The sequence below is a fragment of the Somniosus microcephalus genome, chromosome 21 (assembly GCF_052327205.1).
Source record: "Somniosus microcephalus isolate GS21.2 chromosome 21, FLI_Smic_1.0, whole genome shotgun sequence".
NCBI lineage: Eukaryota > Metazoa > Chordata > Chondrichthyes > Squaliformes > Somniosidae > Somniosus > Somniosus microcephalus.
Genome location: NC_141007.1, coordinates 5,075,443 through 5,100,578, shown reverse-complemented (window position 1 = coordinate 5,100,578; position 25,136 = coordinate 5,075,443). Strand labels below are relative to the sequence as shown.

At 45.0% G+C, this 25,136-nt stretch overlaps 1 protein-coding gene across 2 annotated transcripts in view; it reads right to left on the bottom strand.

The window, feature by feature from the left end:
* LOC147102560 (jupiter microtubule associated homolog 1-like) overlaps positions 1-25,136 on the bottom strand; it is a 45,813-nt gene that overhangs the window by 7,055 nt on the left and 13,622 nt on the right. For both annotated transcript variants that reach the window (XM_085963209.1, XM_085963208.1), the window contains exon 4: positions 21,051-21,090. In XM_085963209.1, the coding sequence (XP_085819335.1) occupies positions 21,051-21,090 (40 nt within the window). The remainder of the gene's footprint in view (positions 1-21,050; positions 21,091-25,136) is intronic.

The window sequence follows — 25,136 nt, the reverse complement described above, 5'->3', positions numbered from 1 at the left end:
AGCTACAAGCACAACTAGCCGTGTGGGAATATGATGTAGTGGCAATAACGGAAACGTGGCTTAAAAATGGTGAGGACTGGGTGCTTAATATTCACAGATACAAGGTGTTCAGCAAAGATAGGGGTAGGAAAAAGGGAGGTGGGATGGCAGTTCTGATTAGGGAAGACATTGTAGTGTTGGAAAGAGAGGATGTCCTTGAGGGGGCAAGGACAGCATCCATTTGGTTAGAGTTGAGATGCAAAAAGGGTATGATCACGCTATTGGGGATATTCTATGGGCCTCCAAATAGAGAGAGATACAGGAGCAAATCTGCAGGGAAATCAAAGTTGTTCAAGAACTAGTGGTGATATTGGGGGACTTTAATTATCCAAATATCAATTGGGATTCTGTAAGAGTAAAAGGAAAGGAGGGGGAGGAATTTCTGAAATGTGTTCAGGAGAACTTCTATGACCAATATGTTCTTGGCCCAACTAGGAAGGAGGCATTGCTGGATCTAGTGCTGGGGAATGAGGTGGGCCAAGTGTCTGTGGGAGAACACAGGTAAGAGTGATCATTGTATTAGGTTTAGATTAGTAATGGAGAGCGAGGAACTTCTAAATCAGAAGAGGGCTAACTTCAATGGGATCTAGCTAGTGTAAAATAGAACCAAAGATGGACAGGAAAGACTAACTGAACAATGGATGTTCTTTAAGGAGATGTTTTGGGTACATTCCAACAAGAGAGAAAGGAAGGGGAACCAAAGCCAGGACTCCTTGGATGAGGGAGATAGAGAATATGAAACAAAATAGTTCCAGGGATTTTAGCTACAAGGTTAGGTTGGAGAAGCTTGGGTTGTTCTCCTTGGAAGCAAAGTAGGTGGAGGAGATTTGAGAGGTGTACAAGATTGACAGGTTTGGATAAGATAGACAGACAGAAAGGCTTTTCCCATTAGCTGATGGTATAAGGACAAGAGGACATAGATTTAAGGTTTTGGGCAGGAGATGCAAGGAAGGACTTTATCACGCAGCAAGTGTTAATGACCTGGAACTTGCTGCCGACGAGGGTGGTGGAAGTGGAGATGATCAATGATTGCAAAAGGAAATTGGATAGGCACTTGGAGAGAAATAAACTTGCAGGGCTACAGCAGGGGAATGGAACTGACTGGATTACTGTACAGAGAGCTGGCATGGACCACTGCATAAAGTGGCAGGAGCCCCCAAGGTGAAAATTATAGCAGTTTTTATAAAGCAGCAGGTCTCTCCAAGGCCTATTTGACAGTGGAGAAGAGGTCGCTATAGGCCCTTCTCGATCAGGAGACTTCAGGTTATTACAGACACCACCCCAGGCCTCCCGCCATCTTTCACCCGTTGGTCCCAAGGAGTGGGGGTAAGATGGGTTGAGGAAGGAAAGGCTCCAACACTTGCATGTGGGGGGATGGGGGAAAGAGGCAGGCAACAGCAGGAACACGGAGGAACATCCAGATCAGGGCAGGAGGCCTCACTGCCCATCTTTCTGGTGTTTCTGCCTCAATTCTCTGAAAATACAGTCCAATGTGTTATTGCAGATTGGATCCCAATGGACCTCCACACAGCAATGCTTTATTATACACAGAGCCCCTCCCTCCCCGACACACCACTCCGTTATGACGAGCGGGAGAGGGCAAGAACTCATTTCTCCAGCAGAAATTACCTTTGAACATAGTTTAAAGGGCCGGTCGAAAACAGATCAACAGTGAAAGATCGGCTAGGTGCATCGCATGTAATAAGTTAAATCAGGGAGGGGAAGAGAGTCATAATCTCACTCGAAATTCTTATTACGAAAAGGAGCTGGTAGTGCAGGAAGGGAACATTTACAATGCAGCACAATAGGACGATCAGCACAACAGCAAAACCAGCCGATTATTGGACTATCAGCTGGAGAAGGTTGATGCACTTTGATGAAGTGGTATGCCGGGAATGGTAGGATAGTGGTTATGTTACTGGGCTAGTAATCCAGAGACGCGAGTTCAAATCCCACCACGGCAGCTGGGGAATTTAGATTCAATTAATTAAATAAATCCGGAATAAAAAGCTAGTATCAGTAACGGTGACCATGAAACTACCGGATTGTTGTAAAAACTCATTTGGTTCACCAATGTCCTTTAGGGAAGGAAATCTGCTGTCCTTACCCGGTCTGGCCTATATGACTCCAGACCCACAGCAATGTGGTTACCTTTTAACTACCCTCTGAAATGGCCCAGCAAGCCACTCAGTTGTAAAAAACCACTACAAAAACAGTATGATGAATAAAACTGGACAGACCACCCGGCATCGACCTAGGCACCGGCTTTGGACACGACAACAGCACACCCAGCCCAGTCGACCCGGTAAAGTCCTCCTCACCCAATTTAGGCACAAGTTCCCAGATGTTGGAGAGCTGTCCCACAGACTAGTCAAGCAACAGCCTGAGTCACACTCAGAATCATACCTTTCAGCCAATGTCCCAGACTCCTCCATTACCATCCCTGGACCAGAGGAATTGGCAGTGGTAGTCAGCCAGGAGTGACCATGGGAGTTCTCATTGACTCCCGACCCCATGAAGTCTCACGGTTACAGGTCAAGCATGGGCAAGGAAACCACCTGCTGATTACCACCTACCGCCCTCCCTCAGCTAATTAATCAGTACTCCATGTTGAACACCAGTTGGAAGAAGCATGGAGGGTAGCAAGGGCACAGAATGTACTCGGAGTGGGGGACTTCAATGTCCATCAGTAGTGTTGTAGTACCACTACTGACCGAGCTGGCAGCGTCCTGAAGGACATAGCTGCCAAACTGGGCCTGCGACAGGTGGAGAGAGAGAACCAGTGAGGGAAAAACCTTTGACCTCGTCCTCACCAATCTACCTGTCGCAGATGCCTCTGTCCATGACAGTATTGATAGGAATGACCACCGCATAGTCCTTGTGGAGACAAAGTCCTGTCATGTTCTGTGGCATTACCACTCTGCTAAATGGGATAGATTCAGAACAGATCTAGCAGCTCAAAAACTGGGCATCCATGGAGGTGCTGTGGGTCATCAGCAGAATTGTATTCCACCACAATCCGTAACCTCATGGCCCAGCATATTCCTCATTACCATTAAGCCAGGGGACAAGCCTGGTTCAATGAAGAGCACAGGAGAGCCAACCTGGGGAAGCTGCAACACAGGACTCCATGCATGCTAAACAGCAGAAGCAGCATGCTACAAGACAGAGCTAAGTGATCCCCTAACCACTGGATCAGATCAAAGCTCTGCAGTCCTGCCACATCCAGTCGTGAATGGTGGACAATTAAACAACTAACAGGAGGAGGCTCCATGAATATCCCCATCCTCAATGATGGGCAGGCCCAGCACGCGAGTGCAAAAGACAAGGCTGAAGCGTTTGCAGCCATCTTCAGCCAGAAGTGCCGAGTGGATGATCCATTTCTGCCTCCTTCTGAGGTCCCCACCATCACAGAAGCCAGTCTTCAGCCAATTCGATTCACTCCACGTGAGATCAAGAAACGGCTGAGCGCACTGGATACAGCAAAGGCTCTGGGCCCTGACAACATCCCAGCTGTCGTGCTGAAGACTTGTGCTCTAGAACTAGCCACATCTCTAGCCAAGCTGTTGCAGTACAGCTACAACACTGGCATCTATCTGACAATGTGGAAAACTGCCTAGGTAGGTCCTGTCCACAAAAAGCAAGACAAATCCAATCCAGCCAATTACTGCCCCATCAGTCTACTCTCAATCATGAGCAAAGTGATGGAAGGTGTCGTTAACAGTGCTATCAAGCAGCACTTACTCACCAATAACCTCTTCACCGCTGCTGAGTTTGGGTTCCGCCAGGACCACTCGGCTCCCGACCTCATTATAGCCTTGGTCCAAACATGGGCAAAAGAATGAATTCCAGGCAAGGTGAGAGTGACTGCCCTTGACATCGAGGCAGCATTCGTCAGTGTGGCATCAAGGATCCCTAGTAAAACTGAAGTCAATGGGAATCGGGGGAAAACTCTCCACTGGCTGGAGTCATACCTAGCACAAAGGAAGATGGTTGCAGTTGTTGGAGGTCAATCATCTCAGCCCCAGGACATCGCTGCAGGAGTTCCTCAGGGCAGTGTCATTGGCCCAATCATCTTCAGCTGCTTCATTAATGACCTTCCCTCCATCATAAGGTCAGGAGTGGGGATGTTCGCTGATGACTGCACAGTGTTCAGTGCCATTCGCAACTCCTCAGATAATGAAGCAGTCCATGCCCGCATGCAACAAGACCTGGACAACATTCAGGCTTGGGCTGATATTTGCAAATAATATTCACTCCACACAAGTGCCAGTCAATGACTATCTCAACAAGCAAGAGTCTAGCCACTGCCCCATGACATTCCACAGCATAACTATTGCCAAATCCCCCACCATCAACACCCTGGGAGTCACCATTGACCAGCCACAAATACTGTGGCTACAAGAGGTCAGAGGCTGGGTATTCCACAGTGAGTGTCTTGCCTTCTGACTCCCCAAAGCCTTTCCACCATCTACACGGTACAAGTCAGGAGTGCGATGGAACACCGGAAGGAGCATCGCGAGAGCGGAGCAGTCCCGAGTGGCAACTCAAGAGGCAGTTTTTGGAAAAAGTGACCGCAGAGCAAAAAAAGTGACGTTGGCACGAGGGAAAGGAGCCGAGTGGCGAGTAGCTGGGGAGTGGTTTAAGGTTTAAGTTTATTTCTGTAGGGTTAACTGCAGCAACTCACCAAGGCTTTTTCAACATTACCTCCCAAATCTGCAACCACTACCACCTAGAAGGACAAGGGCAGCAGGCACATGGGAACATCACCTCCCAGCTCCCCTCCAAGTCACACACCATCCTGACTTGGAAACATATTGCCGATCCTTCATCAAAATCCTGGAACTCCCTCCCCAACAGCACTGTGGGAGTACCTTCACCACACAGACTGCAGCGGCAGCTCACCTTCTCAAGGGCAATTAGGGATGGGCAATAAATGCTGGCCTTGCCTGCAATGCCCACATCCCAGGAACAAAAAAAAAGTGTCATTACAGGAGAGACTAACACAGCTAAGCTCAGCCAGGCTTAGAGCACTTGACCTAACATTTACCATGCACGGTTAAACTCAACTGCTGGTACAATGTCCACAAGTAAGCACGATCTTTACTAATGGGTCTCAGCAACAGCCTAGTGTGGCATACAACAGGGGCATGGTATACAACAGGAATGTACACCAGCCTAGTGTGGCATACAACAGGGGCATGGTATAAAACAGGAATGTACACCAGCCTAGTGTGGCATACAACAGGGGCATGGCATAAAACAGGAATGTACACCAGCCTAGTGTGGCATACAACAGGGGCATGGCATAAAACAGGAATGTACACCAGCCTAGTGTGGCATACAACAGGGGCATGGTATAAAACAGGAATGTACACCAGCCTAGTGTGGCATACAACAGGGGCATGGTATACAACAGGAATGTACACCAGCCTAGTGTGGCATACAACAGGGGCATGGCATAAAACAGGAATGTACACCAGCCTAGTGTGGCATACAACAGGGGCATGGTATACAACAGGAATGTACACCAGCCTAGTGTGGCATACAACAGGGGCATGGCATAAAACAGGAATGTACACCAGCCTAGTGTGGCATACAACAGGGGCATGGTATAAAACAGGAATGTACACCAGCCTAGTGTGGCATACAACAGGGGCATGGCATAAAACAGGAATGTACACCAGCCTAGTGTGGTATGTAACAGGGGAATGGCATAGACCAGTTGGGCAGAATAGCCTGCTTGTGCTGTAAATTCTGTTTTTGTACTTTTGACAACATCCAGTCTACTCACATACCACCCCCTACTGAAGGGTCTGGGAACACCAGTCTCTACTCAGCTGTAGGTGAAGGGCAAGGCCCATGGGTACTTGATCAGAAGTTGCTGCTGGCGATAGTGAACAATCGGTTAAAGTGTCTGCATTATATTCCTGGTACCTTGAGGGAGCGTCAACCCGTTTCAAATAGACCGGTTAACACCTCCATTAAAATGGGGAGCAGAGGATGTTGTACAGAGATGTTAAGTGATTGGCCATCAGCAACAGCAGTTTCTAACCTCCAGAGGGGAAAGTTACTGGCCTCCTCGGCATTACCCCATAGGGTGAGACAGGAGTTAGTGTCTGGCGCCTTTGCTTGATGCTTTTGTAGTGTAGTTTGTGGCCAGCAAGTTTACAAGCAGTGCTACGATGTAGGGCAGCACCCACAACAGGGAAGTGAAGCGATGCAGTCTGCTCCTCAGTGGCTGCTAGCAGGGACACAGCAAGTGTTCAAGCAATTTCCGATGACAGCACTGTAAATACCATTAAGGATTTCCCCTATAAATGCCAGATATTTTTCCAAGTTGGTGGAACGATTTTTTAAAAAGATTGTCACCAGTGATTCCCCCATTGCTAAATATTATGTGCAAAAGTTACACATTGTCAGCACGTGCACTGGAAGACTGGAGTGGGTGGAGGATGGTTTAATGGCAGGCACAGGAAGCCATGCATTAGTCTGATCATTTCATGGTGTTTCCAACGGCCATGGGTAGAAAACGCAGAATCATTAAATTCTGCAATTTTCTGGATGGAGTTTTTGGTGCAAGTCATAGAAAGTCCCAGCACAGAAACCAATCATTTAGCCCATCAAGTCTGGGGTCTTGTTTCTCCCCCTACACGAGCTGTCTACACAAACTCTCTGCCTATACCTGTTAATAGTCCCTTTTAAAAGTACTCTTCAACCCTACAACAGTTTGTGGCAGAGAATTCCATTCAAACTAGCCTCATGAAGGTTTCCTAATCTCCATTATTTCTTCAGTATCTTCAATTTGTGCCCACTCCATCATCTCTGACCAATATAAACAATCGTACAATTTACCCAATCATAACCTTGAAGGTCTTCATCGGGTCATTCCTCAGTCTTCTCAGCTCCAATGAAAATGGCCTAAGCTTTCCAAGTCCCTTCATAACTAACCCCTCAACACTGCTAACAACTGTGGCCTAGCTAAGGGCTTGTACAAGGTCAATATTACTTTCTTGCTTTTGTACTTTATACCTCAGATATGAATCTAAGGATTCAAGTTTCTTTTTCTGGTCCTATCTACTTGCCTTGCCATGTTTTGCAACCAGTGTATCTGCACATCAAATGCTCTCACTCCTCTTCATTTAAAATCTCCTCACTTCCAAAATGTATTTTCTCTACATTGAACTGCATTTGCCACCCATCGGTCAATATGCTCACATATATCCCCCTGCAGTCTCATTCCGCATAATTTACCAATTTGGCACCCTCAGTAAATTTGACTATTGTCCGTATCATTTATTTACATCAAATAAGAGCATCCCCAATTGAAACATTAGCTCGGCCATCAAGGGGAACGCAAGACAAGTATCTCCAGCAGAACGAGTGTTCTTCACTTAACTCTGCACAAACATACTTAGAGTGGAGCAATCACACTGCTGGCAGCTGTGGAAAGGGAGCAATATAGAGAAGCCAACTTAAGGGGGCCTTTTACTACCTTGATCAAACCACCTAGCAAATTTATTGAAGAGCAAAACTGATGGCATCTCTAGAAACTGAATAGATTGGTCACATTTTACTATTTCATCTCAAGCCTTAAACTGGCTGCCTTTTGTTAAACATATAGCAAGAACTGCACAAGTGTACAAGTAATTGACCTGGTTAGTCAGCTTCCAGTCCAATTGGACCATCCCGCTTTCCCAATGACAACACAGATAGCAGCAAGGCTAACTTTAGACAGTGTTTTGAAGCTGGAGCAGCAAAGTCACAAGTGCAGAATTCGAAGTGGACCTGTGCAGGCCACACTGTCCACCGTCGTCACCAGTGGGAGGATGGGTACACTACGTTTGCTTCAAACCTCATTTCTGGTAGACACGTTGATGAATGGCTCAACTGAACTGGTAATATCCAACTAAGCCGAAAGCTGTATTAGGCAGCCCAGTGCAAACTACTTAAAACCATAAATCTGGTTCCAAGGCCCCACCTCTACTCCAGAAGGAGTAAAGCTTTCCCTGTCATAAATGATTCAAAATGCATACAACTAGAACCCAAGGAAATTGCAAATTAAGTTTACAAAAGCACAGCAAAACCTTTCGATTCTCAAAGTCCAGAACACACACAAGACAGGTTCAAATGTATAGTTTGTGCATGCATTTGTTACCTGACACTCCTACTTGCCAGTGGGAACTAGAAGGAGAGAGAAAGGAGGTTAGCAAAAATGGCAGCAAATCCACAATTCAGGTAATTATTCCACAAACTGCAGAAGTCTGAAGGAAATGGAAACCATCAGTTTGAGCCTGTGCAGTTGGAATCTTTCCAAAGGCCATTTACAGAATTCTAAGCTTCACCCATTGTCCAAGCAAGCTATGTACTCAATTACTCCAGGTGTTCATTTTTACCAATGCCATTCAAACTGTACAAATACAGGATATCTTTTCACAATGCAGTAGAAGCCACTATAGAACAAAGCTCATCAGCAAGACTATACAAGAGGTTAATGCAGTTTGAAAGTCTTCAGTCTTTTTCCAAAGACATCACAAACAAGGAAGTCATCAAAGGGTCACTGAAGAGTATTAAAGCACACCCTCATCAAGCAACTGCATTTCCACACATTCTTCACATGACGGTCAGAGTTTCACGTAAAGCTTTGGGCTGATGCTCTTCAGAAAAAGGCTAGTGAGATTCTGAAATCTTATGTTCAGTGTGTCGAATCTGTCCCTCATACAAGTCATGTCAGGGCATGCCATCCCCTGCCTGTATAGGAAACTTTCAGAAAGTGCACAATAATGGAAAGTTGCCTCTTCAACTTTTAACATTTCTTCTAGAATTAAAAGCAATGGCTAATCGAGCAGTAATTACTGGGAGAATTGATTCAGCAGCAGGTGCTCATTTTGAATGATGGAGAAACAAACAGCCCCTGCAATGATTCGAGGGGCAACTGTTTGGAGTGGAATGCAAGCCAAGTCGCTGGGGAGACATGGTCTGAAATGTTTGTCTCCTTGACAATGTTCAGTGTCAGATCTAAATAGCAGATAGGGTCACTGGTGTAATTAATTAGTGAAGGTTGCAACATATAGACCTGGTTGTTCAACAGTTCAACCAATTAACTTACTGCTTGGGATTGCCATAAACTCGAGCTTAGACGAGGGAAGATGCAGAGAGTTTAGATTGAACTATTTTATGCAGAAGGTGATAGCTTGGCTGTGCATGGAGGTAATGAAAAAAAATAATTGAAGAGATATTTGAGAGTAGTTGATTGAGGTGCATCACCTTTTGGGACTAGCCAGATGGATTGCATAACTTACTGGTCTTGTATTCTCTGGTGTTTTGACTTATTCAAATTTTACATATAAATTATTTTTGTCCAGACAGATTTGCATATTCCCAATACAAATGCAAAATACTGCGGATGTTGGAAATATTCAACAGATCAGGCAGTATCTGTTGAGAGAGTTAACATTTCAGGTCGATGACCTTTTGTCAGAGCTGTAGAATGCAGTTCTGACGAAAGGTCATGGACCTGAAACGTTAACTCTCTCTCCACAGATGCTGCCTGACCAGAGTATTTCCAGCATTGTTTTTATTTGCATTTTCTCTGTTCGAAGTGGTGTGAGCAGCCCAATATATACACTGGGAAGCTTTACGTCCCCACACTAATTGGATTGATTGTGAAGCATGGTTTGATTTTTGGGGAATGCTAATCAAAGTTACACAAGGCATTTTATTTACATGGTCAGTTTCCGATCGGTTGAATAATACAAATTATGTTTTTTTAAAAACCTGTTTTGGGGATTGTATTCCACAGATCTGACCATTTATAAATAGTCCACTGGTTACGTCAACTTCCATTTTCATGTATGGCATTAGAAGATTTCCCAGGGTGTTTACCAGTGTTTTAGGAGCTCATATCCCACAATGTCTTCGTTTTCTCCCATAACTGAAAATATGTGGTCTTGCATTTGACCTGATCGGAAAGACAACTATCAACCAGTCTAGAAGTGGTGCTTTTGACAGCCACAGAATAAAAACAGGCTATGTGGAAGAGGGAGTTCTTTAGAAAAGATGTTGGTCTGCAGATGTCATGAGTCCCTCTGCAAAAGATGATTGTCATGCAGGTTAAAACTGAGATTTGGACAAGATGAGACGCTGTGGATAGCTAACCCATTAGGGACGGGTAAAGCAAGAGAGTACCGATGATGGGAGACTTCAATTATCCCAATACACTGGGGAGGAAAAAATAATAAAGGGAAATGAGGGGGTTCCTGAAATGTGTACAAGAGAACTTTTTGATCAGTATTTTTCCAGCCCAACAAGCTGTGCTCAATCTAGTTCTAGGGAAGGTGGGACAAATGGAGTATGTTTCAATGGGAGAGCATTTGACAGTGATCACAAGATCATTAGGTTTAGAGTAGTTATGGAAAAGGACAAGGAATAAAAGGTAGCAATGATAAAGGAAGACAGGAAGAGGGCTAATTTCAGTGAGTTGAAAAGGGTGGATTGAAAACAGATCAGATTATACAGTAAATGAGCAATGGAAGGCCTTCGAGGAGGAGATCGATCAGGTATAAACTAGACATTCCTACGAAGGGGAAAGGAAGGGTGTTCAAAGCTAGAGCTCCCTGATGACTAAAGAAATGAAGATGAAAATGAAACAAAGACTGATCATAAATGGCAGGTTCCATATATTAGAGAATCAAGCAGAATAGAGAATAGAACCAAAAGAGGAAAGGAGGTGCAAAGAAAATGTCTGAGAATAGATTAGGTAACAAAAAGGGAATACTAAAGTATTTTATAACAGTAAAAAGGGTGGGACCAATTAGGGACCCAAAATAAATTGTGGCAGCAGAGGGCATAGCTGTGATACTAAACAAGTACTTAGCATCAATCTTCATTAAAGAGGATGCTGCATATGTCACAGTAAAGGAGGTCAGGGTAGAGAAACTGGATAGGATAAAAATAGAAGGGTTGTACTTAAAAGGTTGGCAATGCTCAAAGTAGAAAAGTCACCCGTTCCAGATGGGATGCATCCTAGGTTGCTGAGGGAAGGGTGGAAATAGCAGAGGCACGGACCACAATCCTCCTTAGGACAGGAGTGTTGCAAATGTTACACCTGTTCCAGAAAGATATAAACCAGGTAACTACAGGTCAGTCAGCTTAACATCAGTGGTGGGAAAACTTCTAGAGCCCATAATCCAGGACAAAATTAATTGTTACTTGGAAGAACATGGTTTAATAAAGGACAGCCAACAGATTTGTTAAAGGTAAATAGTGTCTGAAATTTGATTGGAGTTCTTCAATTAAATAACAGGATTGATGAAGATAGTGCAGTTGATGTATATATGGATTCAAAAGAATGATAAAATGCCACATAACATTAGCAAAAGTGAAGCCCGTGGGAATAAAGGGGCAGTGGCAGTGTGGAGACAACATTGACTAAGGGACAGAAATGAGAGTCATGGTGAATGGTTGTTTCAGGCTAGAGGGAAGTAGTGGTGTTTCCCTGGTGTTAGTATTAGGACCAATGTTTTCTGTAAGCTGCATGGCCATGCGGCGCTCCAGGCATCCTGTGTAGCCGGCTTTTCAATGCAAAAACCACATGCAGTATTTTGAATGGCCTGTGCAGTCGCTTAAAGGGGCCACAAGCACCAAAAAAAAATTACAGGGAACGTTGATTAGGACTACTGCTCTGTTGATCTATATTATGACCTTGACTTGGGAATACAGGGCATAATTTCAAAGTTTGCAGATGACAACTCAAAATGAGTAAACAGTGAGGAGAATAGTAGCAGACTTCAGAAGGACACAAGACACACTGGTGACACATGGCAGATGAAATTGAACAAAGAAATGCATATCCTCATTCTTCCTCCCAAAATGCAATATAAACTAAGGGGGGGGGGGGGGGGGTGCAGGAAGAGAGATCTGGGGTTTGTGTACATACATCTTTGAAGATGGCAGGACAAGTTGATAGCGCTGTTAAAGGATGTTCTTGCCATGGAGGGAGTGCAGCAAAGATTCAGCAGGCTGATACCTGGGATGGCAGGAATGACGTACGAGGAGAGATTGGGTCGATTGGGCTTATACTCGCTGGAGTTTAGAAGAATGAGAGGGGATTGCATTGAAGCTTATAAAATTCTAACAGGACTAGACAGACTAGATGCAGGAAGGATGTTCCCGATGGCCGGGGAGTCCAGAACCAGGGGTTGCAGTCTAAGGATAAGGTGTAAGCCATTTAGGACTGAGATGAGGAATTTCTTCAGAGAGTGGTGAACCTGTGGAATTCTCTACCACAGAAGGCAGTTGAGGCCAATTCATTAAATATATTCAAGAAGGAGTTGGATATATTTCTTAAGGCTAAAGGGATCAAGGGATATGGGGAGAAAGCAGGGACCAGGTACTGAATTTGGATGATCAGCCATGATCATTGAATGGCCTACTCCTGCTCCCATCTTCTGTGTTTCTATACAGGCTCCTTGACTTTATAAAGAGAGGCATAGGGTACAAAAGCAAAGAAGCGATGCTAAACCTTTATAAAGCACTGGTTAGCCCTCAGCTGGAGTAGTGGCCAATTCTGGGCACCACTTTAGAAAGGATGTCAAGGCCTTGTCCCAGACAAGATTTAACAAGTAAATAAAATGGTAGTGGAGAAAACAATGAGATTAAAAAAGATAGACAAAGCTCCAGGGACTGACTGTTTCCACCCCAGGGTATTAAAAGTGTGAGGAAATTGTAGATGCTCTAGTCAGGATCTTCCAAACTTTGGTTTCAGAATTGTCCTCTTGGATTGGAAATTTCCAATGTCACTCCATTATTTAAGACAGGTAGGAGAGATAAATTAGGAAATTATAGACCTATTAGTCCAATATCTGTCATGGGAAATTAATCAGAATCTGTTATTAGGGACAGTGACTAAGCACTTGGATAAGAGGGTAAAGGGCAAGTCATGTCTAACAAACCTAGTTGAATTTTGAGGTAATTAATGTGGTAGATAAGGGAGTGTCTATTTACTTCAAGTCTGCAAGCCTCTGATCATCTATTCTGAAGAGAATTGGATAGTGTGGTGTGAACCTCTTGAATCTTCAGTAGATTCTGCACGTGCAGGACTGGTTACCCCTCAGGGGGAAGAATATAGCTATGGGGCAGCTGCAGCATGGTAAGGAACAAATGTCTGCTTATAAAACAGCTGCAAAGGGATTGAGCAGGTATGGTACTAAACCCCCAAACTTCAAACACTGGGCTCAGTGCGTGGGACAGTTTAGGGCTGTACAAAGTGTCATTTCAAAACTTGCATATTCTACCTGGAGATTGGGGCCTGGACATCTAGTGCCCTCAGACACAGTTAAAGGTTGGGGGGGGGGGGGGGGTCAGGACTTCTACCCATCAATGACAAGGTAATAGATTTATTAAATTCATGCTCATCAGTTTTCACAGTAGAGGGAGAACAGTAAAATATCAGTGATAAGGGAAAGTAAAAATAAAAATCAAGGAACTTATTGGCTTCAATACAAATTAAAAAATGGCAATGGAGAAAATAATGAGACTCCAGCTAGATAAATCTCCAGGACCCGATGGCTTCTACTCCAAGAGTTAATCAATTTTCCAAGTTCTTGATTCTGGTATTGTCCCATTAGATTGGGAATTTGCTAATGTCACATGGCATGACGAGAGATACTGGGTAACTACAGGCCTGTCAGTTTAATGTCAGTTGTGGGGAATTACTAGAATGTCATTAGGGACAGAATGACTGAGCACTTGAACAAATATGAGCTGATCTGAGAGCCAGCATGGCTTTGTTAAGGGTAAGTCATGTCCGATATAACTGAATTTTGAGAGATCACTATGGATGTCATCTATATGGACTTCTAGAAGGCATTTATTAAGGTTCCACACAAGAGACTAGCAAAATGAGAGCACACAAAAATAGAGGTAGGTACTCAGATTGGCAGGTGTTCCCCAGGGACCTGTTTTGGGAACACAACTTATTCATGACTTGGATATACAACTATTCCTTCATCGAAGTTTGCAAGATGATACTAAGTTCGGAGGGGTAGCAAGTAGTGCAGATGGGAGCAGGAGGTTGCAAAGGGCCAGTCAGATTAAGTGAATGGGCAAATGGAGCTCAATGTGGGCAAGTGAAGTCATCCACTTTGACACAAGAAAGATTAATCGGAGTATTTTCTAAATGGTGAGAAACTAGGAACTGTGGAGGAGCCGAGAGAGATCTGGGAGCCCAGGTACTGAAATCAAAGCTGGTGGGCAGGTACAAAAAGCAATTAAAAGTCTAATTGAGTGTTGGCCTGTATCGCAAGGGGCTGGAATACAAGCTGGAGGCAGTTATGCTTCAATTGTAGAGCCTTGATCAGACCCCATCTGGAGCGGTGCGTTCAGTTCACCGCACCGCTCCGCACCTCAGGGGGGCTACCTTGGTCTTGGCGGGGGTATAGTGCAGATACACAAGAATGATACCGAGGGTTAAATTACAAGGACAGGTGGCAGAACCTTGGCTGGTATTCGAGTATAGAAGATCAGAGTATAGAAGGTTGAGGGGGTGATCCGATAGTGTTTAAAATAGGATGCCAATGAAATTTAGTGGCGCATGCAGTTTGTTTTTTTTGGTTGCTTGCTAACTGGGGAAAGAGATCACTGCTGCTGCCGAACTGAGCCGGGTCAGGAGAAGAAAATAAAAATCAAGTTGAATTCAGTTTTATATCGGCTTATGAAAAAGTTAATTAAAAAAATCCAAGTTAGATAAGTGAAATAGTCAATGTTTTATTTTTTTTTTTTTAAAAACCCACAGCTTTGCAGTTATTTCCACCCCTCACTGCATTCCTGAGGAGAGCGAGCGAGAGCTCTTCATCTTCTCTGGGAATGAGAGTCAGTGATCCGGGGGGGGGGGGGGGGGGGGCTCCTGTGCCAGCAAAACTCAAAACAGCCATTTTTATTAGTTTTCTTTCCCTTTCCATGGAGCTTATTATTTTTCTTCTCCTTGATTTAGTGCAGCAGCTTCCGGTTTGTTGGCAGCAGTCACCGTTACCATTACAAGGGTTTGATAGGGAAACTATTCCCTCTGGTAGGGGAAAATCAAAAAGCCAGGGGGCAGAACCCTAAAATTAGAGCCGGGCCATTCAGGAAGCACTTTTTCCACAAAGGGTAGCAGAAATCTGGAACTCTCCCAAAGGCTGTGGGTCAACTGGAGCTTTCAAGACAGTGAAAGATTTTTGTTAGGTCTGGGTATCGAGCGATACGGAGCAAAGCCGGGTAAATGGAGGTCTGGGTATCGAGCGATACGGAGCAAAGCCGGGTAAATGGGGGTCTGGGTATCGAGCGATACGGAGCAAAGCCGGGTAAATGGGGGTCTGGGTATCGAGCGATACGGAGCAAAGCCGGGTAAATGGGGGTCTGGGTATCGAGCGATACGGAGCAAAGCCGGGTAAATGGGGGTCTGGGTATCGAGCGATACGGAGCAAAGCCGGGTAAATGGGGGTCTGGGTATCGAGCGATACGGAGCAAAGCCGGGTAAATGGGGGTCTGGGTATCGAGCGATACGGAGCAAAGCCGGGTAAATGGGGGTCTGGGTATCGAGCGATACGGAGCAAAGCCGGGTAAATGGGGGTCTGGGTATCGAGCGATACGGAGCAAAGCCGGGTAAATGGAGGTCTGGGTATCGAGCGATACGGAGCAAAGCCGGGTAAATGGGGGTCTGGGTATCGAGCGATACGGAGCAAAGCCGGGTAAATGGGGGTCTGGGTATCGAGCGATACGGAGCAAAGCCGGGTAAATGGGGGTCTGGGTATCGAGCGATACGGAGCAAAGCCGGGTAAATGGAGGTCTGGGTATCGAGCGATACGGAGCAAAGCCGGGTAAATGGAGTCAAGGTGCAAATCAGCCATGATCTAATTGAATGGCAGCAGACTCGAGATGCTGAATGGCCGACTCATCTTCAAGTTCCCATGAGATACACTCCTGTCCCGGCCCAGGCAAGTTACCAGACTGTCATTTATGTACAGAATGTAGACTCTAGCTTTTACCAGAGAGCTCCATTGGGTCAAGCAGAGTTTTGCTGTAGTGCAAGGTACCAGCAGCCTGAGCTGCTGCTAAAATGGGTGCAATTTTTAAAAAGATTTTCTTCCTTCCCAAGCTGTGCAAGGCAACAGCAGCTGATTGCACAGAACTTGCATCAGGAGAAATCCATGGGACCTCATGCTGACCTTTGAATACTGGGTCCAGGTGCCCCTCACGTCCACTGTTCAAAGGACAGGAAATAGTGGTGAATGTACTTCCCTCTTGATCAAGATACAAAGAGTTAACTTTGAGGGGGAAAAATAAAGCTAGCTTCAGATAATGCTGCACAAGGCCCAACATGTTGCAGTCTCACTTCAGCGTGACCGTTCCAAGCGATAGAAATCCAAGTCACTATAAAAACCCAGTTAAATCTCACTACCTTTGGCCAATGACTAGATCCTCCTGATTAGATAGTACACATTAAAGACAGAAATTCCTGGAACATAGGAACAGGGGGTGACCATTCAGCCTCTTGTGCCATTCAATTAGATCACAGCTGATCTGTATCAACTCTATCCACCTGCCCTGGTTCCATACATAACCCTCACCCAACACAAATCTATCAATCTCTGTTTTGAGGTTTTCAATTCACCACCAGCCTCAGCCTTTGTGGGGGGGGGGGGGGGGAGAAAAGAGAAGAAAAAAAGAAAGAGAGAGTGTTCCAGGTTTCCACTACCCTTTGGGTGAAGTAATGCTTTCTGACCTCACCCCTGTATGGTCTAGCTCTAATGTTAAGGTTAAGCCCCCTTGAAATACACAGACCTGTACCAAAAAAGGCAGGCAAGGAGATTGCGTTCCAATGGAGTTGCACCCAAACCTCCATAACCCACCTTATCTCATTAGTTCCTGACTGGCCGATTTATTCCCAGTACTCTCCGATTTAAGCATTTGTCATTCTCCCTTTTCATTTTACTTCTCTCACTGCACTCCAGATTGTATCAACAGGAGGCATGTACAACAACTTGGCTTTTGTGCACCTCAAATCCTTTATGGATCAGAGATTCCTAATGTTCACTTCAAGCATCAGGAATAGTCCTACACAGCCAAGTGCATCAGAAGCAAGAGTGGGCTTAAGTTAATCAAGACAGTGGTGCACTCCAGACTGTCAGCACAGGGATTACTGTGTACATTGAGAGGTGATTCTTCTGCTGCATCTGCCCTGTTAAATCAGTGGGGCTCTGTACTGAAATTACAGAACACCAAAAGGGTCCAACATCTGACATTACTAACACATGCTGAGATTCAGCTGGAATCAGCAAGTGAGGACAGGTGTACATTAAGCTGCTAATCGATCAAAGTGCTCATACTGAAAATAACAGAGCTGTGAAGAGAATGCACGGAGAGCTGCAGGACAGGGGCAATTTTGCCTTTATAAAATGCCAGATTCTGAAAATTGATTTTCTCTTGCTACATAGTTTCAATATTCAAACCCCAGGCTATGAACAGCAAGAGAGCGATCAATAGCAAATCCCAAATGACCCTACATCTCAGTGCACAATTTTGCAGTTCATTACCAGTTAAGGTCACAGTAGGTGCTTCTATCCTCAGAGTACAAAGTGACACAGAATTGCAATGTATATTTTTCTACGCCAAGTTGCCAGGTGTGCCCATTAGACCTGGCTTACACATACAAATTAGCACCTCTAAATAGCCCTCATCTGAAATCCTGCCTGCTTTTCACACACCACATTGGTCAGATTTCTGCTGACAATTTGAAGCTACTATTCCAGTGGCAGGATAGGCTCATACAGCCACCATTAACCCAAGTAACTGAGCAACCTCATTCAATTATATTTAAATGCAGTGTCCACTTCACTGAAATGTACATAGTCAAACAGTACAATATAGTTGTACTGGGACCTGCATCACCCTGCTTGAACTTGGTTGGTGACGTCAGTTCATTTGAAGCCACTGCTCACTAGGCTCTCCCTAGTGCACCATTGTTCTAGCTTCTCAACAGTTACTAAAACAAACAAATTCAAGACCCTTTTTAAAAAAATGTGGGTGGATGAAAGTACATGTTTGAAAAGGTTATTGTACAAGGCACAATGGGAAATCAAAAGGAATGTAGGCATTAAGTTACATCATGCATGGGAATGATGGCAGTCAACTTCATGCTCAAGTAAAGGAGGACAATTCTCAAAAGGCATTTAACAATCCTGGCAAAAAGTTCATAGTGAAGCACGATAAGGTGCAGTAAGCAGGCTAGATCTTTAACTAATCTGCCACTGAATCCAGGCGCCAGATATGGATAGCACATAGTTGATAAAATACAAGCTTTGAACAGCTTCTCTTGAGCATGCAGTAACCAGCTGTACTATAAATGATCTCCAATTCTGGACACCTTAAATGAGTGCAGTTCAGAAATGCTTGAGGTGCATAATTCCCATCACTTGTGTTGAGGGAGTGAGACTGGGTAGAATAGTAGCAGACTAGAAAAGTGGGGCCCTTTTAGTCTGAAGTTGGTGAGGGTGTTGGGCTCAAACTCTCTCATACTGCTCCAGCAGCAGGAGAAGACAGCTGGTTACTGCATTGCAAACACCAGCCAGCACTCTTCCTGAACTAAAATGATCACCTGCAGAAGAGTGGCTAAAGGAGCTCCAATCAGCACCTCCCAGAGCTGGATTTAGAAAGGGATAGGCTCATAACAGCAAGTTAAAACATGGAAAGTAATGTCAAAGAGCCAAATAAAAGGTTACTGTGAACCAAGTCACAACAATATTAGAAGCTGTAAAAATCTGTCCACTTATGGGCATGTGCATTTGACTAGACTAGAGCCAGTATTCTGAAAGTACTGAAGTGGTCAGTGCTATAACCCGAAGCCAGAATAAAGCCACTTGAGAATTGAGGCTGAACAATGGAAGACCAGTTTAAAGATTCAACATGCAGGAGTCAGCATTTCCAGTCAAAGCATGCTAGTGTGCACAATATACCCAACAGATCAGCTGGGATCAATAAAGTTCAGGGAAATGAGTGGATAGCAAGTGACCTGCCAACAGCAATGTTTGTCACAGCCTCCACAGTTCTGGTATTCTATAGGAACCATTTCTTCCCCATTGGGACTCCTTCAGTGCATTTACTAACAGGCAGCATACGCAGAATACAACACAGACAAGCGAGATTCCCTGTGAAATCCACCACGTGGCGGCTGGGTGCCAACTTCTACATTCTCTTGCTGCAAAGTTCTAGTAGCTCCATTAGTCATGGGTTCAATTCTCAGGTAGTCACGAGACTAAAGCACCTTCAGTAACTGCAGTCAGCTGGAGTGCAACACTAGTTAAACCAGTACTCCCTCAATCATGCCCTGTGCATGGACATGCAAGGCCAAGATTAATCTTCAAACCAACCAATCATGACTGCAAAAGTTAATACTTTTCCTAATGGTGAAATGGGTAGCTGCAGCCACTGTCACCATCTCAATGAGAATATAAAATATTACTGTGTACAGATCAAGTCCTTTCATAGGAGTCACCTCTTCTCTCGTTGCCACCACCATCTAGATGGACTCTGCACCCCCAATAACTGATCTGTAGCTCAGCCACAGAAACTACAAGGTCCCAGGTTCACTGCCTGGTCTAATGTGAGTTGATCTCTGCTGGGATATTAGGGACTCTACTATTGGCCTCAGTGCCCAGCTGTTGGGGAAAATCAAGGTTCTGGCACCTGATTAGCCAGGCTGGAAATGCACGGGTATCACGATCTTGATCACCCCAGGAGAAATAACCTGCCAATAGTCACTCGTAAATGGCCAGCTGGGCGAGTGTCCAAAAGATGACCGACATCCATTGAACTATACCCAGCAGGGAGAATATTGAATAACTGAAAAACCCTTCAAAGCATAATCGGCAATACCTGGTTATAACTAGAGCCCATGTTTGGTATACTTTTAAACAGGAGTGCATTACATCCTCTTCTGCTACAGAAAATAGGCCCAGCCTCAAGCCAATTTCACTGATCCTATTCAATAATCCCATTCCATCCACCACCTTCAACATTCACTCCCTCCACCACCGGCGCACTGTGGCTGCAGTGTGTACCATCTACAAGATGCACTGCAGCAACTCGCCAAAGCTCCTTCAACAGCACCTTCCAAACCCGCGACCTCTACCACTTAGAAGGACAAGGGCAGCAGACGCATGGGAACATCACCACCTACAAGTGGCTCACCACCATCTTCTCAACAGCAATTAGCGACACCCACATCCCATCAATGAATTTAAAAAAAAAATAAACTTCCCTTTTTGCACAAATCCTGTTAATCTGAGTCGTCAAAATCTAGCACTTACTCTGAAAAGGTTTCCAAGCCCCTCTGTACACCAGTGGCCCTTTCAAGCCCCAGCTCCTACCCAAGGCAATTTGACTTTCCTGGGAGAGCAGCACTAATGGCTTTCAAGGGCCACTTGAGACTCGATGATTGACATCACTCCTGCAGTGGGTTTCACAAGACAGACCAGTTTTCTGCCCACATGCAAGTTTATTGACTTCTAATAAAACAATTCTTTAGGAACTGCAATGACTGGAACTGGGCTGGCATACTTTTACAATGCAAAAATGTAGACCAGTTTCACACCACAGGAGCCAGCTAATCAGACAGGAGTCACACTTGCTGTTAGGCCAAGTTAAAGCTGCCTCAAGTGCAAAGTCTCAGTTCAGAATGGTTAACAGCACTGTTAGTCCATGCACAAGCATACATCGCAGTGGGTTACAGTTGACATATGGAAGCAAGATTGGGACAGTTAGCAGAACTGCATGAGGAAACCCAGCTGACAGATACCAGGCACAGCAGTTTAAACTAAACATCAAACCCACGAAGGCTTATTCAATAAGCAAACCACAAGCTTCATTGGGCTGTTTTTAGGACAACGGTTGAGAGAAAGTGCACACAGAAAAAAAAAAATGTGGAAAACACTGAACAATCTCCAGCATGCCAGTTAATCTAGAATCTTACTTACCCGAACCTGGGCACTTTTCACCTTCCCCCATTGTTAAGCCCTAGATGAAAAAAAGCATTAAATGTCATTAGCCTAAAAAAAAGGCTATAGACCAATTTCATATTGTTAAAAATCACAATGCACAGTAACAGGAGCAACAGACAAGTACAAAGCAGATTGAACAATTTCACATTTTAGGTACAATTAAGATGCTCGATTGTGAACAAGTTGCTATGACAACAATTCATGCACGCCCCAGAGGTTCACAGAAATCACAGAAACCCCACAGTGCAGATAGAGGCCATTTCGGCCCATCGAGCCTGCACCGACACATATCCCACCCGATCCCCGTAACCCCTACACCAACACACATCCCACCCTATCCCCGTAACCCCACGCATTTAATCCCCCTAACACTAAGGGTCAATTTATCATAGCCAATCAACCTAACCCGCACATCTTTGGACTGTGGGAGGAAACCGGAGCACCCGGAGAAAACCCACACAAACACGGGGAGAATGTGCAAACTCCACAGACAGTCGCCCGAGGCCGGATTCGAACCCGGGTCCCTGGCGCTGTGAGGCAACAGTGCTAACCACTGCCACCGTGCTGCCCAAGGTTCAGTGGGACAAATTTGCCACATGGAGTCATTAGTATTAGATTACAGAGCAGGATCCCAGGTCCTTGCAGAGCAGTGTTATTCAGTTGGGGCAGCACTCGAGACATTGCAACTAACCCCACTATCCCAGGGGAGAGGATAGAAAGAGCCAGAGTTCACACTCCTGCTCGGGGCTATAAATATTTGGGTCAACCTTCCCAGCGGCCAAGCCACAGACCAGGAATACACGGTCTGTGCTGAATTAATTTTCAATAGGAGTGCTACAATTGACCACAGCACTCCAGTTAGTGAGGAGAGTCCTGCCCCTGATCAATATTTAGCCACCTCTTCAGAAAGATGCTCATGTTAGGTGAACAACATTTGGTTCGGCTGTGCTGCACTTGTGACTGTGTAAGCAGACACTCACTGCAGTCTCATTTAAATACATTTGGATGGAAACACTTTCTAGAAATAGGTCAGAATGAGAGAAAATATTGTGAACATAATTGTTAACTAGAGCACACCGTTATGGCTTAAGCTGGGGTAGGATAGAGTTGAATATTCTTGGTTAGCAACTATTCAGGAGGGACAGTCAAGTAAGAGCGAGGAGGCATGACAATGCCCATCAAAAATTCCAATATAGCACAACACAGGCATCACTGGGGGAATCAATTTGGTTAGAGCAGAGTAAAAGGAGCTGTTACTCTATTGGGAGCTGACTATACATTGCTAAACAAGGGAAGTGAGGGGAATAGAAATTGCATTTAGATAGCACCTTTCACAACCTCAGGACATCCCAAAGGGCTTTACAGCCAATTTTTGAAGTGCAATCGCTGTTGTAATGTAGGAAATTAAGAGCAGCCAATTTGCACACAGCAAGCTCCCACAAACATCAGTGTGATAATGATCAGATTGATGATCTGTTTGTAAAAAAAAAAAATGTTGATTGAGGGAATAAATACTGGCCAGGACACACGGGAGAGCTTCCCTGCTCTTTTTCAAAGTAGTGCCATGGGATCTTTTACATCCACCCAAGAGCAGACAGGGCCTTGTTAAAACATCTCATCGGAAAGACTGCACCTCTGACAGTGCAGCACTCCCTCAGTACAGCACTGGAGTATCAGTCTAGATTTCTGTGCTCCAGTCTCTGGAGTGGGACCCAAACCCACAACCTGTTGACTCAGACACTACCAACTGAGCCATGGGTGACACTTCAAGGAAAAGATAAGTAGAGGAGTGGGGTAACAGCATAGGATAGCCATAAGCATAGTACTGAAAGGAATGGTGAAAAACAGAATGCCTTGATAGCATACAATGCAAAGAGGGGGAGAAAGGACATGTATTCTACAAAAGAGTCACCTGGAAAGACAGGAGTTAATTAACAGCAGTCAACATGGATTTGTAAAAGGCAAGTAATTAGGACAAATTTAATAGTGGAGTGCATTGAGAAAGGAAATGCAATGGGTGTGTGCGGATTGTCAAAGGAAGCTTGCTGGTAAATATTAAGGCACTGGTATGAAAGGGAATGTGGCAGCAGACACACGGATAAACACAACTGCTTAACGGAGGTTTTGGACTGGAGGAATGCAAACAGTGGTGTCCCCCAGGGGTTAGCATTGGGACCATTGCTCTTAAAGAATCTGGATTTGACATGGGGTACACAATTTGCAGATTACAAAAACAGGGAGCAGTTAACAGAAAAGGATAAATAAACTTGGGACAACAGTTTAGTAGATTGGGCAGAAAGCAGATGAAATTTAGAGAAGTGTGAAGCAATACATTTTGGGAGGAAAAATAAGGGTAGATTCGAGCAGGTAATTTAGACTGACACTCCAGTGGAGTACCGCGGGACTGCTGCACGGAGGTGCCTCTCTTTCGGATGAGACGTTAAACAGTCTGCACTCAGGTGGTTGTAAAAGATCCCATGGCACTATTTGAATAAGAGTAGGGGAGTTCTCCCCGGTGTCCTGGCCAACATTTATCCCTCAAACATTAAACAGATTATCTGGTCATTTAATTGCTGTTTGTGGAACTTTGCAGTGTGCAAATTGGCTGCACTGAGTTGGAGGAAATAGTGTACTGAGAAAGGAAATGCTGTGACTTATGTAAATGGATTTTGAAAAGACAATAAAAAGTGCTGTTACAGGCTTGAAAAAATGAACGATACACGGTCTTCAAGGCAGACAGGGGCCTATGTGGCAGCGTGATAGGAGAACGTTAATGGTGTCTTGTGAGGTGTGGGGAGGGAAGAGATGGATTCAGGTATATAGAGGGCACAAGATCAACATTTTCAAACAAATAGGGAGCATGGTTTAAGAGCAATGATTGAGATTGCAGGAGGACATACAGACAGATGTGAAAAGCTCGATATAACTTAATCCACCAGTGCTAGTTTTAGACAGCACCAGCAGGTAACTCTTTCTCGAAGCGGATACAATTCCAGCTCCAGACCCAAACACTTGAGAACATGCAGCATGCTCTTACTGCCTGGGTGATGGCGATAAATCCACTCAGATACAGCCAGTGACCTCAATTATGAGCTGCAACAGCCTCAAAAGGAAGGAAGCCCAAAATAGCAAGTCTCCATCAGGTAGGAAATTAAAGTGACAGCATTGAAACATTTCGTGTCTCAGAATGGACATTATGAGATTTACCAAGAACTGTCCATACTGTATTCAATATAGCATTGTAACCGATATACCAGAGACTTTGCTCACCATCTCAACTCCTCCACTAACTGATTTATCACACTGCTTGTCCGACATCCAGTACCGGGTGAGCAGACACTTCCTCCAACCACATATTGGGAAGACCGAAGCCATTGTCTTCGGTCCGTCACAAATTCTGTTCCCTAGCCACCAACTCCATCTTTCTCCCTGGTCACTGCCAGGGTGTGAACCAGACTGTTCACAACCTTGGGAGTCCTATTTCACCAAGACAAGCTTCTAGCCACATATCCACTCCATCATCAAGACTGCCTCCATGACATCACCCTCCTGTCCCTCCCTTAGCTCATCTGCTGCTGAAACACTCAACCATGCCGCCGCTACCTCTAGACTCGACGATTCCAATGGTCTCCTGGCTGGCCTTCCACCCTCAAAGACTGTCCTGCCTGGGTCCTAACTCGCACCAAGTCCCCTGTGCTCGCTGACCTAAAGTGGCTGCCAGTTCAGCAACACCAATTTTATCATTCGCATTCTTGTGTTCAAATCCCTCCATGGCCTCACCCCTCCCAGGCTCTGTAACCTCCTCCAGCCCCACAACCCTCCAAGATCTCTGCGCTCCTCCAATTCTGGCATCTTGTGCATTCCTGATTTTCATCACTTCACCATTGGAGACCATGCCTTCAGCTGCCAAGGCCCCAAGCTCAAATGTCTCTCTCCCCCCACCTCTCTCCTTAAAACCCACCTCTTTGACCAGGCTTTTGGTCACGTGTCCTAATATCACATTGTGGCTCAGTATCAAATTTAGCTTGGAAACACTCCTGTGAAGCACCTCAGGATGTTTTA